The sequence below is a fragment of the Polypterus senegalus genome, chromosome 14, assembly GCF_016835505.1.
Source record: "Polypterus senegalus isolate Bchr_013 chromosome 14, ASM1683550v1, whole genome shotgun sequence".
Classification (NCBI taxonomy): Eukaryota; Metazoa; Chordata; class Cladistia; order Polypteriformes; family Polypteridae; genus Polypterus; species Polypterus senegalus.
In genome coordinates, this window is record NC_053167.1 from 104,505,827 (window position 1) to 104,521,867 (window position 16,041).

At 37.8% G+C, this 16,041-nt stretch overlaps 1 protein-coding gene across 2 annotated transcripts in view; it reads left to right on the top strand.

Moving 5' to 3' along the window:
* The window catches only part of LOC120514219 (rho GTPase-activating protein 29-like), a 175,112-nt gene that overhangs the window by 127,263 nt on the left and 31,808 nt on the right, over nt 1-16,041 (top strand). Inside the window, exons 1-2 of one of the 2 annotated variants that reach the window (XM_039734468.1) lie at nt 7,308-8,033; nt 9,651-9,747. Coding sequence is in view for 1 of the 2 variants with exons in the window: in XM_039734467.1 (XP_039590401.1) it covers nt 9,651-9,747 (97 nt within the window). In the remaining variant the exon portion in view is untranslated. Of the gene's footprint in view, nt 1-7,307; nt 8,034-9,650; nt 9,748-16,041 lie in introns of those variants that run through there. The other variant, XM_039734467.1, reaches the window with a different exon arrangement.

Here is a 16,041-nt window from a genome sequence, read left to right on the forward strand (position 1 = left end):
AATGCACACTCATAAATTATCAGCTTCCCTCCTTGTACTTAACCCTGTCTGTCACTGTTGTAGGAGGGTGAAATGAAACCTTGTGCAGTGTTTTATCTACTGCTATAGATTACAGAAATAATCAGGTATGGTAAAAGTGTGATAAACTCAAAAATCTATTTGTCCATAGTGACAAGTGATAAATAAGCCACAGGTTAAGTGGCTTGGTTAAGGTTATGTAGCAGGTCAGAGTGGGGATATTAACCTGTCACATTGTGGTTTACAGCTCCATTACTGTTGGGCCACACTAGGTGCAATCTAAGAATGATGCACTGATGTGCTTGAAACATGTAAATCTTAAGCAATTTTTAAACCACTTCAACAGATTGAACAAGAACAGAATTATATCCCATCAATTGCTTTGAACCTATTCTGTCTTGAATATCCACTGCATTGGACACAAGGTAGGAACCAAACCAGCAGGGAGTGGCAGTCTATCACAATTACACACATATACAGTATGAGGTCAATTTAGAATTTCCAGTCAACCTAGTTCACACATCTTCGAAATGCAGGAAGAAAATCTAATAATTTAGTAATATCCAAAAACATATTTTATACCATTACATACTGAGTATTTTCTTTCTGAACGTAAGATCTCTATAAGTTAGCCCTGTTAGTTGATCTTTATCTTTAGTAGTCATTTCACAGAGCATACCATCCCAAAGTGTCAAACAAAGACTGTACACTGTAAATAAAATCCAAAGTAACAGGGTAAAATACAAAAACATACATTTGTCCATCTGTTATAAAGCTTGACTTGTCCAAATCAAGGTCTCAAGGTAATTCAATATATAATAAATTACAAGTGATTGACATTATGAGTTGAAATTACAATCGAAGCAGAAGCTTTCTCTTCATTAGAAATGTTTTTGCTAGCAATGCTATAGTTTTACTTTGTTTTCCATGTAGCGAATGCTCAGTGTACTCGTGTTGTTTATAAGTGACATCAAGTCTTTCAGATGGAGGCAGTTTTGTTGGCTACAGGGCAGGAATCTCTAATTATACCTTACTTTGGTGTTACCTTCATTCCCTGCTGGTGTGAATGGATAATACGCTTTGAAAACAGCATGTCGTTACATGTCCAAGCGTTTGTGCTTACGTACTGAAATTGATGCCGCTGGCCCTCTGTAGCTGAGAGTACAACATCCAATTAAAATACAAAGTTGAATGTCAGTAATTTGAAATTTTGATCTGGGGTTAAAAATAGATTGAGACATAAATTAGTAAAGGGCGAAGCTGGATGGGGAATTTATTGGAAGGGCCTTTGATCTGTCATTTGACTTCTATGTTTTTTCATGAGTAAAAGTCCCTCCTCTAGTCAGTCCATTCCATCAAGTTTCTTGATTTTCATTTGCCATTATGAAGTTTTGGAGAGTTTATTTAGGCAGTACTGGATACCAGCTACATGCATATATCAGACTAACTCAGTGCCACTGATTAAGCTAACACCCTGCCTTTACATGGTATAATACAAGTATAAGAATTAGGTTAAAGGAAATATACCATTTTTTTAGGTTTGTTTGCATTATTGAAAGAATGATGATGTGTTGTTATGATAAGTTGTCTTGCATAAAGATGTGTGCTGAGTAATAAGTAATGGCAATAATGAAACCTCATGCATGAAAGGTACTCTATATATTAAAGGTAAACTTTTTTAAGCAATTCTGATTCAATTTGTAGCCCAAGTAGTTTGTTCACATTGTAAATGCTTCACTTTTATCCAGCCAAGCAACTGCAGGTGCCCTATCCAGGGTTGGTTCCCACCTTTGCACTTCATGCTGTAAGGTAGAGACTCTTACCCCTTATAATAGGTGGACAAAATAATTAAGTGAAAGACTATGGGTGTCTGAGCATCAATGAGGACACCCTGTAATGCACTGGCTGTCCATTTTTGGCTGATTCTTTAAGCCCGATGCCATCAGGGAATAGACTCTCAACACCTGTGACACCAAAAGCTAAAGTCAGAGAATGAATGAGGGAGAGTGAGTGGATTTGTGTGCCCTATAGTGGAGTGATCCATCCAGGGTTAATTTTGTTTTTGTACAAGATTTCTACATGATGGAACCAGGATAGCCCCTTGTGACCCTAAGCATTGGTTTAAATGCTTGAGGAACTGAAGGAATGAACAAGTGAGTGATGGAAATATACCCCTCAGTGTGCTGGAGTTACTGGAATAAAACCTGGTAAGAGTTGAAATAAGTGGGTTTAGAAAATGAGTAAGCAAGGGTAGATGTGTGTGATGGTGCCCTGCAGCTGACTGGCATCCTGTCCAAGGTTGCTTCCTGATTTATGCTCAGTCTCTGTCATCCTATATTTGACAAAGCTGTTTGAGCAACTGAGCTTATTTATGGCTTGTTCATGTGGGTGAATTATTTAAATAATTTTTTTAAAATGTGTAGGAAGACTTATCAGAAGTCAGAATGCTAAGCAGGTTCAAAAGATTCAAAAACAGAAGTGGCATTTATCTAGTTCATCTATACTCTTAAGAACATGCAGTTATTTAACATGTTTGACAAAATAAAGATGGCATATAAACTCTTTACCACAATTCTATTTTAGCCTTGTATAGAACAGATCATCTATACTAATAAAAGGCAAAGCCCTCACTCACTCACTCACTCACTCACTCACTCACTGACTCATCACTAATTCTCCAACTTCCTGTGTAGGTGGAAGGCTGAAATTTGTCAGGTTCATTCCTCACAGTTTACTTACAAAAGTTAGGCAGGTTTCATTTCAAAATTCTATGCGTAACGGTCATAACTGGAACCTACTTTCGTCCATATATACAGCCATAGCCTGCAGCTCAGTCGCCATGTGAAGCGGAGTTGGGTCCCGCATCATCACGCCTCCCACGTAATTGAGTGCCTGCCCATATAAGGTAAATATTCGCGGGTGAAGGACTGTGCTTAGCATATTCATAAGTGCAGCTACTGTGGAAACCTTCTGATGCTGAACAAGGCTTTGTACACATATCAATAGGAAAGCAAGGTGTAAAGCTTAAGTTTAAATTACGTTCTTAGACGCGCTGCTGCTAAATATTCGCAGGGAAATCCACAACTTAATACCGAGAAGGCCTGTTAAACATCTTAGATTCACAAGTACCGATTTGGGTAGTGATCACTTTGATGAATGAAACCTGTTCAAAAAACGCATTACACAATTGAGAAGGCAGTAAAAGAATATGAAGCGAGTGACGCATACAAGCATATTCATAAGTGCAGCTACTGCGGAAACAAAGCGCGGTGTAAACGTAAAGTTTAAATTAAGTTCATAGACAGGCTGCCGCTGGCGTTTGTCATGCCTATGACAAATACGATATTCGCGAGATACAAGTTTAATGAGAGGACGCAGGGTATAAACAAGACTTTTCAGCACTTTGTAGCAGAGTTAAAATTGCTGGTGAAGGACTGTGCTTATGCAAAAGAAGATGAGATGGTCAGAGAGAGAATAGTTTTTGGCGCAAACTTAGCAAAAGTATGAGAGAAACTTTTAAATGCCAGGTCTGAGCTAACATTAAATAAAGCTGTGGACATCGCGAGATCGCACGAGATGGCACAAACACAGCTGAGAAGCTTTGCATGTACTCCAAGCAGCTCACATGAACTGACTTTGCAGGACTGGGAAAGGTTAAATTAAGTTCATAGACACGCTACCGCTAAATATTCTCAGGCAAATCCACAACTTAATACCAGGAAAGCCTGTTAAACATCTTAGATTCACGAGTACCGATTTGGGTAGTGAACACTTTGATGAATGAAACCTGTTATCTTTACAATGGTTGAGAAACACGGAATATAACTTGAACACAACACATCCTCCAAATACGAACCTGACTAAAAGAAATAATGATAATCAAATCCTTGATGACAGCAACACTCACAACAGTGACAAAACAATCACATTGACAATCATGTTATGTTATTTTTAAAATGTTTCCTTTTCTTTTTCATAACTTCTTTAACACACTACTTCTCTGCTGCGAAGCACAGGTATTTTGCTAGTAAGAACATATAACTGGCAAGGACCATCGGCACTGATTACAGCAGACACAATAATAAAGCACTTTTCTGCACTGAATACCATCTTAAGGTGCTATATAAGTACAAGCTACACTATAATTGTTCACATACCATACGCATTTTTTTTAAAGATAAGTTGACTATGGTCTTATAGAAAATCAGAAATGCAGGTGAAGGGTATTCTTGTGCTTTATAGTGATTTACCCCATGTCCTCACTACCAGGAATCTAATACCACACCTTATGTTTCTCATTGCACTGCATGTCATAAATATCTGCTTCAATTTACTACGTCATTTAAAAATAATCTTCTTAGTTATATTTAACATGTGTATAAATGCAGACTTGGTGACCACAGTGACACCCCCAGGCGACAATACTAACTGCATACAAAATTGTAAGCATTTTTGTCATCATGGCTCCCTTATCAGTACAATGCAACTTCCCTTTCCTGTGATCTGCTCTTTGATATGTTAAAGTGATGTGAGAAATGTGTTTTTGTAGTGAGCCTTTTTGCTTTTGTATCATATAGGCAGCACCTCAATGCAGCAAAGACTTCCAGTTTAACTAGACATCCGTTTTGTCTAAACTTGATCTTTTACACCATTGGAGCTTAAATTAAAAAAAAAAAATGGATAAGAAACTAAAATAACTGGTGATACGGATGTAACTGTGACACAATTGGCTTGAAAAGTCAGTGGGGAAAGGCTAAATGGATAATAAATTCTTTTAAGGAATGCTTTAAATGTTGCGAGTCAAGATGACCATGGTCAGTTGCAGATGCTTCCCCCTGTCCACAAGAGGGCAAAGAAACTCCTTTATGCCATTTAAACTCAACTTAGGCTTCTTAGGCTGCCTAGCCATACCAGTTTGATTGATTTATTTTGTATTGCTAAGAGTCAATCAGATAATGTCCTGTCACATATGATTATGATTTTTTCATGTAGATTTTTTTCTCTTATTTTAATAAATTATATTATAAAAGTGAATATTTGCTGTGTTTCACTTGGTAAGAAGTAACTTACATGATTTCATAGTGTCAAACCACAACCCTGCAGTTGCATGGAGCAGGTTCATATAAAATATATTTGTGAGTTGAATAAAACATAACAGAACATTTTAGTAAATTTTATTTTGGCACTTCATCTCTTCGTTTTTGTTAAGAGTGAAGTAGAAAACTAGCATTACTGATTGCTCATCAGATTAGGGTTTTGTGCTCTCTGAACTGGAGTGAGTATTGTAATTGAACTCCAACCATCCATCCATCCCACTGTTTTTTTTTTCTGGAGCTCATTTCTCTAGTAGATTGTCAGAGGTAAGTAGGCACTTACCAAGAATGAGACAGTAGTTTATCACAAGACACCTTTACAGTTGTCACACATCTGAACAGCAGGTCTTTAGACTGTCTTAAGAAAACTAAAGTGATCCATGCAAACACATGCACAGCATGCAGAACCCAGGTTGAAGGCGTCCCAGTGGTAACAACAGTAAATGCTGTGCCCAACCCCCTTATGGTAAATGTGTGAAAACAATAGTTTGAATCCACAACTTAGACAGATTTGATTTCCCTATTATTGATTTAGGAGGGATGAAGGAAGACAAAAAATCATTTCATACAGCTAACATCAAAATAGTAGCATTTAGAGTTTTTAAATGGATTGGCACAGTTGTTCAGCCATTTTCTGTCCCCTCTGAAGTCAGAAAGGATTAAAAGGGGACTGTATTCTTGGCAGATTTATTTTACAAAAAGAACAAAGAAAAAGTAAGGTGATTTTCACAGTTACAAGTTCAGATCGTTGCCTTCAGAGAGTTGTTTAAAAAAAAAGTGTTATTCTGCTTCCATATATTGTTTGAAAATAAAAAAAATTCTTTGCTTTTTCATCCATCCATTTTTCGAACATGAAGAAAATCCCTTGAAAACTCATTGAGAAATGTATGCAGTAAATGGCTAGGTAGATGTGAAACAGAAGTGCTAACCACTATATCATGATAGCTGGTGTCCACTTTGATTGCATTACATTACATTTATACTTATGCCTAATGTGACCTGCAAATCAGATGTTTGTAATACAATTCTTCCCATATTTTAGCAATATGAGTACTAGCAAGTTACATAGCTTACTCAGTGTCACTTTGAGTCAGAATTTTCCATATATTATTAGAAACACTTAGCAATTCCAAGTACAGTATGAAACAGGTTGTCAGAGATTCACTGTTCTTTTGTGAAATATTTAAGTAAAGTGTTGCTTTTATGTTGGTAATTACCCTTTACTTTTTAATAGGCATCAAGTGGTCTTTGCAGTTTCAAGTATAGGGTTACTTTGGTAACCCTACACTGAGCAGAGTTCTTTTTGTTTGTTAAGTTAACTGACTCATGTTCCTCTGGTTTCTCGTTATTACCATGCTTCCCATCATATGACTGGAGGAGGCAGAGTTCTTTTGAAGAGTTTTGCCCTTGGTCTCTGCTCACATGTATTTCATCTTACCTTACTAGGCATGACCTGTTAATGATGACTACTTGTCCTCATCTCTAAAAAGAGAAGAATGCACTCTGAGGTATCAGCTGTTCTTGTAAGGTTTTCCCTATACTCTTACCTTAGACATCGCAAGGAGGAGGAACATACTAACAAGATATGGTTGATCACCCCTTGTTCCTGACCTCGGGAGTTCTGGTTAAATATTACACATTTCCTACCTGGTTGTATTTCACTCCTTCTTTTACTAATGCTTCTCCAGGGTGACTACGGCAGGCAAAGAATATAGCATCTGCTCGCATCAAAATGTCTATGTGCAAGTGCCTTTATCTGTTTCTTAGAACTTTGCGGAGACCTGCCCTTATCCCTTTTTGCCCTTTTCTACTTGGCAACCTTTGCCCGCCAGTCAATTGATACTGATGTATGAGCAATGACACTGTTGTGTATGTTTGATGTATTTGTGTGTGTGTATGCTGTAGAGAATCCTTTGTGATTACTTAAGTCTATTAAATTGCTACTTGGGAGGGCCCCAGAAATGCCTTGAGAAAATAGTGTTTTTTGCCTGACCTTTCTAATTTTTTATAGCTATGATTCTTGATGAAACGAAACTACTTAGCAACATCTGCAAAAGCTATTGAGCATGAGGAAATGGTGTTGTGCAGTTCTCTGTGGCGGATGCCAGAGAGAGAGAGAGAGAAAATTTAGAGCCGTACCACTCCCCCCCACATCTGAGACTCATTTTCCTTTCCACCAAATATTACAAAATGTCTGTCAGGTAAAGCTTTTGGTGGCATGTTCTTTTAGGTCTGTGAAAAATTGTTGTATAATTTTCAAAAAAGACAATGCATCTTCCATCAATTGAATCCACTGGACTTGTGGTGGCAGCTTTCAAATGCTCCCTGGATTACTATGCTGTTTGTTTTTGTAGTTCATCTTTTGGTTAACTATTATTTTATGCACCCACTTAATAACTTTGAGTAGCCTGTGAACATAGTATAATTCTTTTTGTTAAGGCACTTGCTATATTTGGGGCATGGAGCTACAGCACTGGAGTATTGTTGTTAGCACACACAGTCTGAATTTCAGGATGTCCTGATAATAGACGTCACTGGGCATGTTCGCGCCAGCTTGACTGTAACTTGCTTTGCAGCCATTCAGACGATGTGAGACAGAAGAACAGCAGTTCTTTGCTTGGTGACCACATCGATTCAGGTGGATTTTAAACTGAACTATTGCTATTGTTACTCATCCAGGATATTGGAGTTGGTTTTCTTATTCCTCATCTCAAGCGAGCCACTGAAAGGTGCTTTAAAGGGCCCTTGTTTTTAAATCATGTCTGCTTGCAACAGGAAAAGTGAAGGCAAACTGAAGAATTTGGTTTCTCTTGCTCTGTAATGAAAATTTTAATGGAGGGAGCAACAGAAGCAAAGAAGTTAGGAAAATCTTTTTTTGAACATAGTTTGGGAGTCTTCAGCTAACAATTCTGGAAATACTGGGTAAGTCAGAGCTGCCGTTTTAGTTGTTTTTTTTTTTGTGTGCACTTTTTAGTTTTTTTTTTTTTTTTTAAGCTCTAGCCTCTGGGCTAGTGTTTCCTGTTATAGACTTTGACAGGATGTGGTGATCTGTGATTGTATAAGAACGTGGAGAAGTGCATTTAGGCAAGCCTTTTGTACATTTGAATTATGCACTTGTTCATTCAATTTTTCTTTGGAATTTCTTTTAAACCAAACAGGTGCAACAAATTACAGAATTACAGCTTGCTTATAAGAGACTGCTCACATTTACAAATTTTAGTTCTAGAGCTTTACTGTCTTTTGACAGTTAAAGGTTATTTGTTCAGTTTAGGCAGTGTTAACTGTTTTCTTCTTTGTTGGGTTCCTTTAAGTTCCTTTTGTTTCATTCTGTTATAGTACTCCAGAGTGTTTAAAAATACCATCAATTCTCACTTAAATTATGAAGTCATATTATTAACATTAGTTTACATTTGATTGATAGTGGATTAAAGATACTACCTCCAGAGTCCTAAGTTTCGATACTGGGCCTAGTTGTTGCCTGTATGTAGTTTGTACGTTCTTTACTTTTCTGCATGGGTTTCCCTGTCAAATCATAAAGATGTGCCTGTGATAATTAGACTTTTTTCATTTTGTTCAGTAGGGGTGAGTATGAGTGTGTACACTAGGTTCTTGCCTTGTGCTCATTGCTACCAGGGTAGGCTTTCGCTCAACTATGACTCAAATCAGGTTGGAAATTTAATGGATGTGATTCATATTTTGTGATGTTGCTTAGTCGCTTCCAACATTACAACATGATATGGAAAAAAAATCTTAGAATGCACACGTTGGGCATTATTTTAAAATAAAAATCATTTGGACAAGGTTTTTTCTAGGTAGGGTAAGCTGAAGTCTTTTTTCTTTACTAGGATATATTATGTGCACCTTTTACCTGCTGTATTAATCTGGATTTGTGATATACTGTTATTTCATCAGCATTTTCAATTTTAGCTTCCTTATTTCTTAAATTCCTTGTTCATTTTTGACTTTTATATAGTAAATATTGTATCTATTACTTGCTCTCAGTCTTTTCAAGTGTAGGCTCTGCTCAGTAACATCCCCTTCTGTATTCGCATTTTAAAAAGAAATCAGTACTTTTTTCCTGCAAAGTTGTCATGGTATTATTAATTTTTAGCATAACACAATTGCCTTTGCTGTGCATGTGCTTTGATCTGAAGGAAATAAGATGTGCGTCTCATCATTGCCGATGACAAGTCTTTCAGAGAGCTTGTTTTTCTTTTTTGCGTCATTCTTCTGTGTTATTTCTGATAATGAGGAAGTTTATTAGAAGGGCTTGATTATTGCTTATTTTACCGTAGAGCTGTCTAATTCATTACAGAGTTTAGGTACCCAACGGGAAGTTTGTTCTTCAGAAGATTACAGTCAAGGAGTAAAAATGTCGCCATTTCAGCTTTATTGCAAGCACTGCTAGCAAAATGCCCTGTAAATCACCTTTACTTCCTTTGTCTTCCCTTTCTTGCTAAAAATTGGTTACTATTTTTATGTGAAATGCATACTGCTGTAACTCCTTTGTCAGTGATTTTTTTTTTCTGTTTGGTGCAGGTGTTAACTACAAGGAGGTAAATGAAGACAATAAACTTGGACTTTATGGCGAAATTTTTTCATCTATAGATACATTGGCTTTTACTTTTGGCAATGTGTAAGTTCTCTCATTAAATTAATAGCTTCAACATACTGTAGCATTTTGATGCATTTCATTATATGGATAAATTATACTAACACTATACAAGGTTTTTTTTATCAAGGAGGAGTCAAAAAATGTGTGCATAATCATCTCATTTATCGATGCAAAGATGGATTTATCCAAAATATTCTGAACCATAAAGAAGAACGTAATATGCAAAAGTAATGTTAAATTAGTGTACTTAACTTATGTTTTATATTAGGTTAACAAAGTGTATCCCCACAACTGTAGAGTATTATATTTCAAAAGGGAAACCAAAGTTATTTCTAATACTGTGCACTTTTTTTGATTTAATGCACTTTGAGATGTAGCTGGGTCAGATGTGAGCAAAATGTTTATTTTTTTATTTCAAAAGTGGAAAAAAAAGTATTGCTACTATTTCAGATTCTGTTCAATTATATATATATATATATATAAATACACACACACACACACACACATATGGAAGAGAAGGTCTGTGATATAGTTTGCATATTTGCAGCTGGAGATCCACAAAGGGAGAAAATGAATCACGTATCATAAAGTACTTTTTATTCCTGAACTTTCAGCCCCAGCCAGGGGCCTTCATCAGAGGATAATGCTTAGACTTAAAAGAATCAAAGGCAATATATAGCAAAAATTACGTGGGTTTAAGTCAGTGTGATCGGGAGGTGGGGGTGTTGGTTATAAAGTTTTGTTTATTATGAACATGTTCTTCTTAAGTTTGCTTATGCTGGGTTTATGTCCAAATGTCTATATTAAAATATATTATATATATATATATATGTATATGTATATGTATATATATATATATATATATATATATGTGTGTGTGTGTGTGTGTGTGTGTGTATATATATATATATATATATATATAATATATATAATATTTTTATTATTTTTTTTTTTTTTACTATATATATTTTTGATGTGCCTGTGTCAGAAACAGGTTGCTGCACCCACAACAAACCACCTGGATTAGGACCCCAGTGCGGCAGGTGACACCTCACCACCACACTGTAACAGTGTGAGGCTTTTTAAGTGGGTGGTATGGCCTAAAATCCATGTGATAATATAACTGAAATATTGATGGTTTTGGTAGACACCAATGTAATGTATTTGCGTATATTTGTCAGACTGAAACTTATCTTTTAACAAATGGAAAATGTATTTGATTTAATTAACATAGACACACCTCTTAATCCATTGAAATGCTGCTACTCAAATAGGTTCATCCTCTCATGAACTTATAAAAGGGCAGCTTTTTCCTTTCTCTCTCTCTTATATATATACACACACACACACACACACACACACACACATTACCGCTGCCAAACAAGCACAGCAAAAGAGTCATCTTCTTCCTGTCCTGTACTATTAAAAGGTAGGCTCAATTATTAAACAAACTGTAGTTCACATACTAGGCCGTGCCCAAATCATTAAATTAACACACCAACACAAAATCACGTTTTGCATTTCCTTTAACATGCACATTTTATGTTTATACATATCTGAAAGTTTTTTTAGCATACTAGTAAAAGTCTCCATACAGTCCATACTGAAAGAAGAATTTCTTTCGGTATTGTAGACCAACTGGTATATCATCCATCCATCCATTATCCAACCCGCTGTCCTACCTAAAGGGTCACAGGGGTCCGCCATAAGCAATCCCAGCTAACACAGGGTGCAAGGCAGGAAACAAACCCAGGGCAGGGTGCCAGCCCACCGCAGGGTATATCATCCACTACTAGAGAAAATTTTTACCACTTTGTTTTTACTGTTACATAGCATTCCAGAATATGTTTTGAAAAGGCTGCAATGTAAAGCCCCACCCTTTTTATAATTCGCATAATGTCAGCTCCTTTTAGGTAACCAGCATCTTGAAACGAGCAAATACCACACTCCAATCTCCCTTTCACAAAATATTGTCAAACCCTAACTTGGTTTTCCCTAGTTTGGTGTCTCTTGATGGGAGCCTTTTTTTTTTTTTAAATATTGGCCATGCAAATCATTAATAATATTCATTGTGGTTCGAAGCTGCACAGCAGTTTTAAAATAAGAAAAAAATCTAAATTATCAGCAGTAGCTGCTGCAGGCTTGATGTGTTTGTTTTTATTTTATATTTGCTACTATTCTCTTCTTTATGACAAATATTTAAAACTTTATTATCAACAATGTAGTTTTGTTAATGTTGTGAGCAGCAGTTTTACACACTGTAAAAACAATAGCACATATCTTTGATCTGATTGAGGGATAAAGAGTCACAAGAGTGCCTGTAGTATTTCATGCAACTTTGTTCCAGTACTTGATCCACTAAAAATACATAAGTACAATTTCAAATTTGTTTAATTCACTGTCCACAAAATGTGAAACAGAATATGGAGAGGACAGCAGTTCATCAAATGGCCCCATCACTGCTTGTACTATATACCCACAGTCACTCAAACTGAGGCCAATTTAAACTTGCCCATTTAACGTAATGCGTATCTTGGAGGATATGAGAAGAAAACCGGGAAAAACACACACATTTGAGGAGACCCTACAAAAACTACACTGACAGAGACTGGACACTGAATTTGAATCCAGTATACTACATTCTTAAGGCAGCAGTGCTAACCATAATGTAGTACACAACATTAAATTCTGCTTATTTTTTAATTGTAAAAATAAGGATCAATCTCTGGTACACTTTCTCTTTCAAAATGAAGTTTAAAGTAAAGAACAATGGCAAGTTTTGAGCACATTAAATGCAGTAGTTTAACAAATAAATACAAATTTTATGAATCTGCCATGCATTACAGAGACAGTAATTTTTTTTTACTGATCCTTACCAAAGGACTGTTCTGTTGGTTTTTTTTTTCTTCTTAAGCAGAGAGTCAGCATGAAAGGGTGTGAGAATGCATTTCCACAATCCACAAAATAGCACATCTATGGAGAGCTTTAGTTGAATATTCTTTGTCAGTGCAGAGTTAATTAGAGAACACAGCCGTTACAAATAAAGTGGCTAAATGGTAGTTGTAATTTTTACTGTACAAAATGAGAGAATATTTAAGTTTGGTTTGATGGTGCAGTGTTTCCTACTGCTGTCTCCCATCTCAGGAAGCCTCAGATTTGATGAATTTGCACATTGTTTTTTTCCCCTCTCGATATTTTGGTTTCCTCACATATTTAGACTAATGGTTGAGGGTAAATTGGCTTGATTAAATATGGTTGTGAGTGGGCCTAGTGGTGGACTGACTTTTCTACAGACCTGATTCTTGCATTGCTTCTAAAGCTGCACCCTGATTTGAAAATGAAAGACTAACCTATACCGGCACACAATTCACTATAGTGCTAGATTAGACTTAAACCAAGAATTATCAGTTCAGTTCCAGATTCTGACACGCTTCCAGTACAAAATGGCCCATCACTCTAATATAAAAATCCTGTCTTTCTTTCTATCTACCATATATTGCCCCTCTGTTCCTCTCTCCAAGTGAACTCTTGTGCTAGCATACCTTGTCACTATACACTGTCCTCTGGATTGAGGCTTCTTTAAATTACATTCCAGGGTTTCTGCTACTTGGATTTAATTACTGTATTTGGTTGGCCCAATTATCTTCCAAGAACATCAGGCTGGAACTTCCTGTTGTGCCTCCTGATTCCCCAAACCTTCAATGGCCCTTAAAAGACTGAAACTTGGGGTAGCATTATATAGTAGCATGCCTTAAAGGTGCTAATGTTCCAAATCATTACAGTAACTAGATGTGTCTGAACACCTACCAAACCAGAGCCTTCTGAATGGCCTCCTACAAATCCAACCCGTAAATATGGCTCCATTGCTGCACTTCCCATTTCTAGTGACAGCGTCCTGCCACCTGTTGGTTGTGCAGTGTGCAAAATTCTTTCCAGTATTTGTTGACAAACCTTTTTTGTTCAGCCAGGTTTTTACTTCATGTGACGCATGCTTCTGCGGACGCTTCTGCTATACAAGCGGTGTACTGATTATACTTGCGCACATACTTTACATAAACCTGGAATGTTCCACCAGGTGGCAGTGCAAAATGGCATAACGGTGAATAAATATTCTGCTTTCCTCTTGTTGCCTGAAACATCTATTAAATTCTGAGGACACCTTGCCACAATATCTCTGAAAAAGATGGATGTTTAATGACTGCCTCCATCAATTCAGGGATGCACCCATTCCAGCAAGCGTCAGGCACGAGGCAGAAACAATCCGTGGACTGGGCATCAACTCATCGCAAGGTGGATACAAGCACACACATACTAGCGTCATTTTAGCATCAACAAATCCCCAAACCTGCATGTCCTTGGAAGAAAACCAGAGCACACTGTGGAAAATCAACAGGAAAACATGCAAACTCCAGACAGGGAACGCCAGAGACTTGACTTTCCGTGAGGCAGAAGCGCTACCGCTCCACCACTGTGCCGCCCACTCAGGTGTAATTATTAACAGTATTCATTTTTTAAATTAATGATTTATCTGTAAAATGTAACATACATACTGTAATGCATTTTTATCATGAAAATGGCATAAAGTATAAATCTAAGGATTCTAAATGTACAGAGTGCTGGAATATCATAAATTGAATCTGTTCTGTGTGGCAATTACTGCTTGCCGCTGCTGTCGGTTCAGGAGAAAGCCCTAGAAGCACATAGAAATTAACAACTGGGTTGGTTTTAAAATTACGTTTATGATGGTGTACTTTAATGCTAAAATAAACTACAAGATTAAAGTAGAAATTTCCACTTTAATCACAAAATAGACCTCTTCACTCTGTCCCTATTTTTTTTTCTCTGTGGCTTAAATATGCTAAAGTACTTTCTGATGCTGTTGTGAAGGTTAAAAAAAAAAAAAAGATGGGACAGAAGATGGTATGTGAGACGTTTAATATGTGTTGTGTCTTTATGTTGGGGAATATGCGACACATGAATATAAAAGCACCACGAATGCATTTGTATGTCAGCATTTTAATTCATCACATTGAACCATTCATCAAACATCGAAGCCTGCACATCAGTCCTGTAAGATCTGAAAAGTGGCTTGCTGTCACATGTTGATAGTAAACAGAGACTCTGACGTCATGTTCCAAATTGAACACACTACGCCTTCTGTTTTTGTTTTTTTTTGCTGGCGCTACAACTAGTGAACACGTCGCATTAATTTCTAAGGATGTGCTCGGAGGACACGTCAAATGAACACTGGAACACGTATCAGCCATGATGTGTTCACATACGCATTCTGAGCGTGACGTATAAACCGGCCCTTAGACCAGGGTCAGACTTTTTCCTGCACATACTGAAACACTCACCCATTAGCACATCCTGCTGCTTTGCAGGCTTCTGGCCAGGCTGCCTCTTTCATTTCTGTTTATTTCATTTTCAGGACCATTAGCACACACACACACACACACACGGCATACCATTCCTTAGTCTGGTGACTATTCTCCTACACTGGTATAATGACATATGCCAGTCACTGCTTTCCTAAATCTCTACGGCCTATGAGCTCTGGCCCCAGTCTTTTCGGCTTGTAAATCCCCCTGCACACACTGGGTACTGACACTAGTTAGAAAAACCCAGGTTGATAGTAAAACTAACACTTCCATCCATCCTCTTCCGCTTATCCGGGGTCGGGTTGCGGGAGCAGCAGCTTAAGCAGAGAGACCCAGACTTCCCTCCCCCCGGCCACTTCTTCCCGGAGAATCCCAAGGCGTTCCCAGGCCAGCCGAGAGACATAGTCCCTCCAGCGTGTGCTGGGTCTTCCCCGGGGCCTCCTCCCAGTTGGACTTGCCCGGAACACCTCACCAGGGAGGCTTCCAGGAGGCATCCTGATCAGATGCCCGAGCCACCTCATCTGACTCCTCTCGATGCGGAGGAGCAGCGGCTCTACTCTGAGCCCCTCCCAGATGACTGAGCTTCTCGCCCTATCTTTAAGGGAAAGCCCAGACACCCTGTGGAGGAAACTCATTTCAGCCGCTTGTATTTGCGATCTCGTTCTTTCAGTCACTACCCATAGTTCATGACCATAGGTGAGAGTAGGAATGTAGATCGACTAGTAAATTGAGAGTGTTGCCTTACGGCTCAGCTCTTTTTTCACCATGACAGACCAATGCAGAGCCCGCATCACTGCGGATGCCGCACCAATCCACCTGTCGATCTCATGGTCCATTCTTCCCTCACTCATGAACAAGACCCCAAGATACTTGAACTCCTCCACTTGGGGCAGGATCTCTCCTCCAACCCTCAGAGGGCACTCCACCCTTTTCC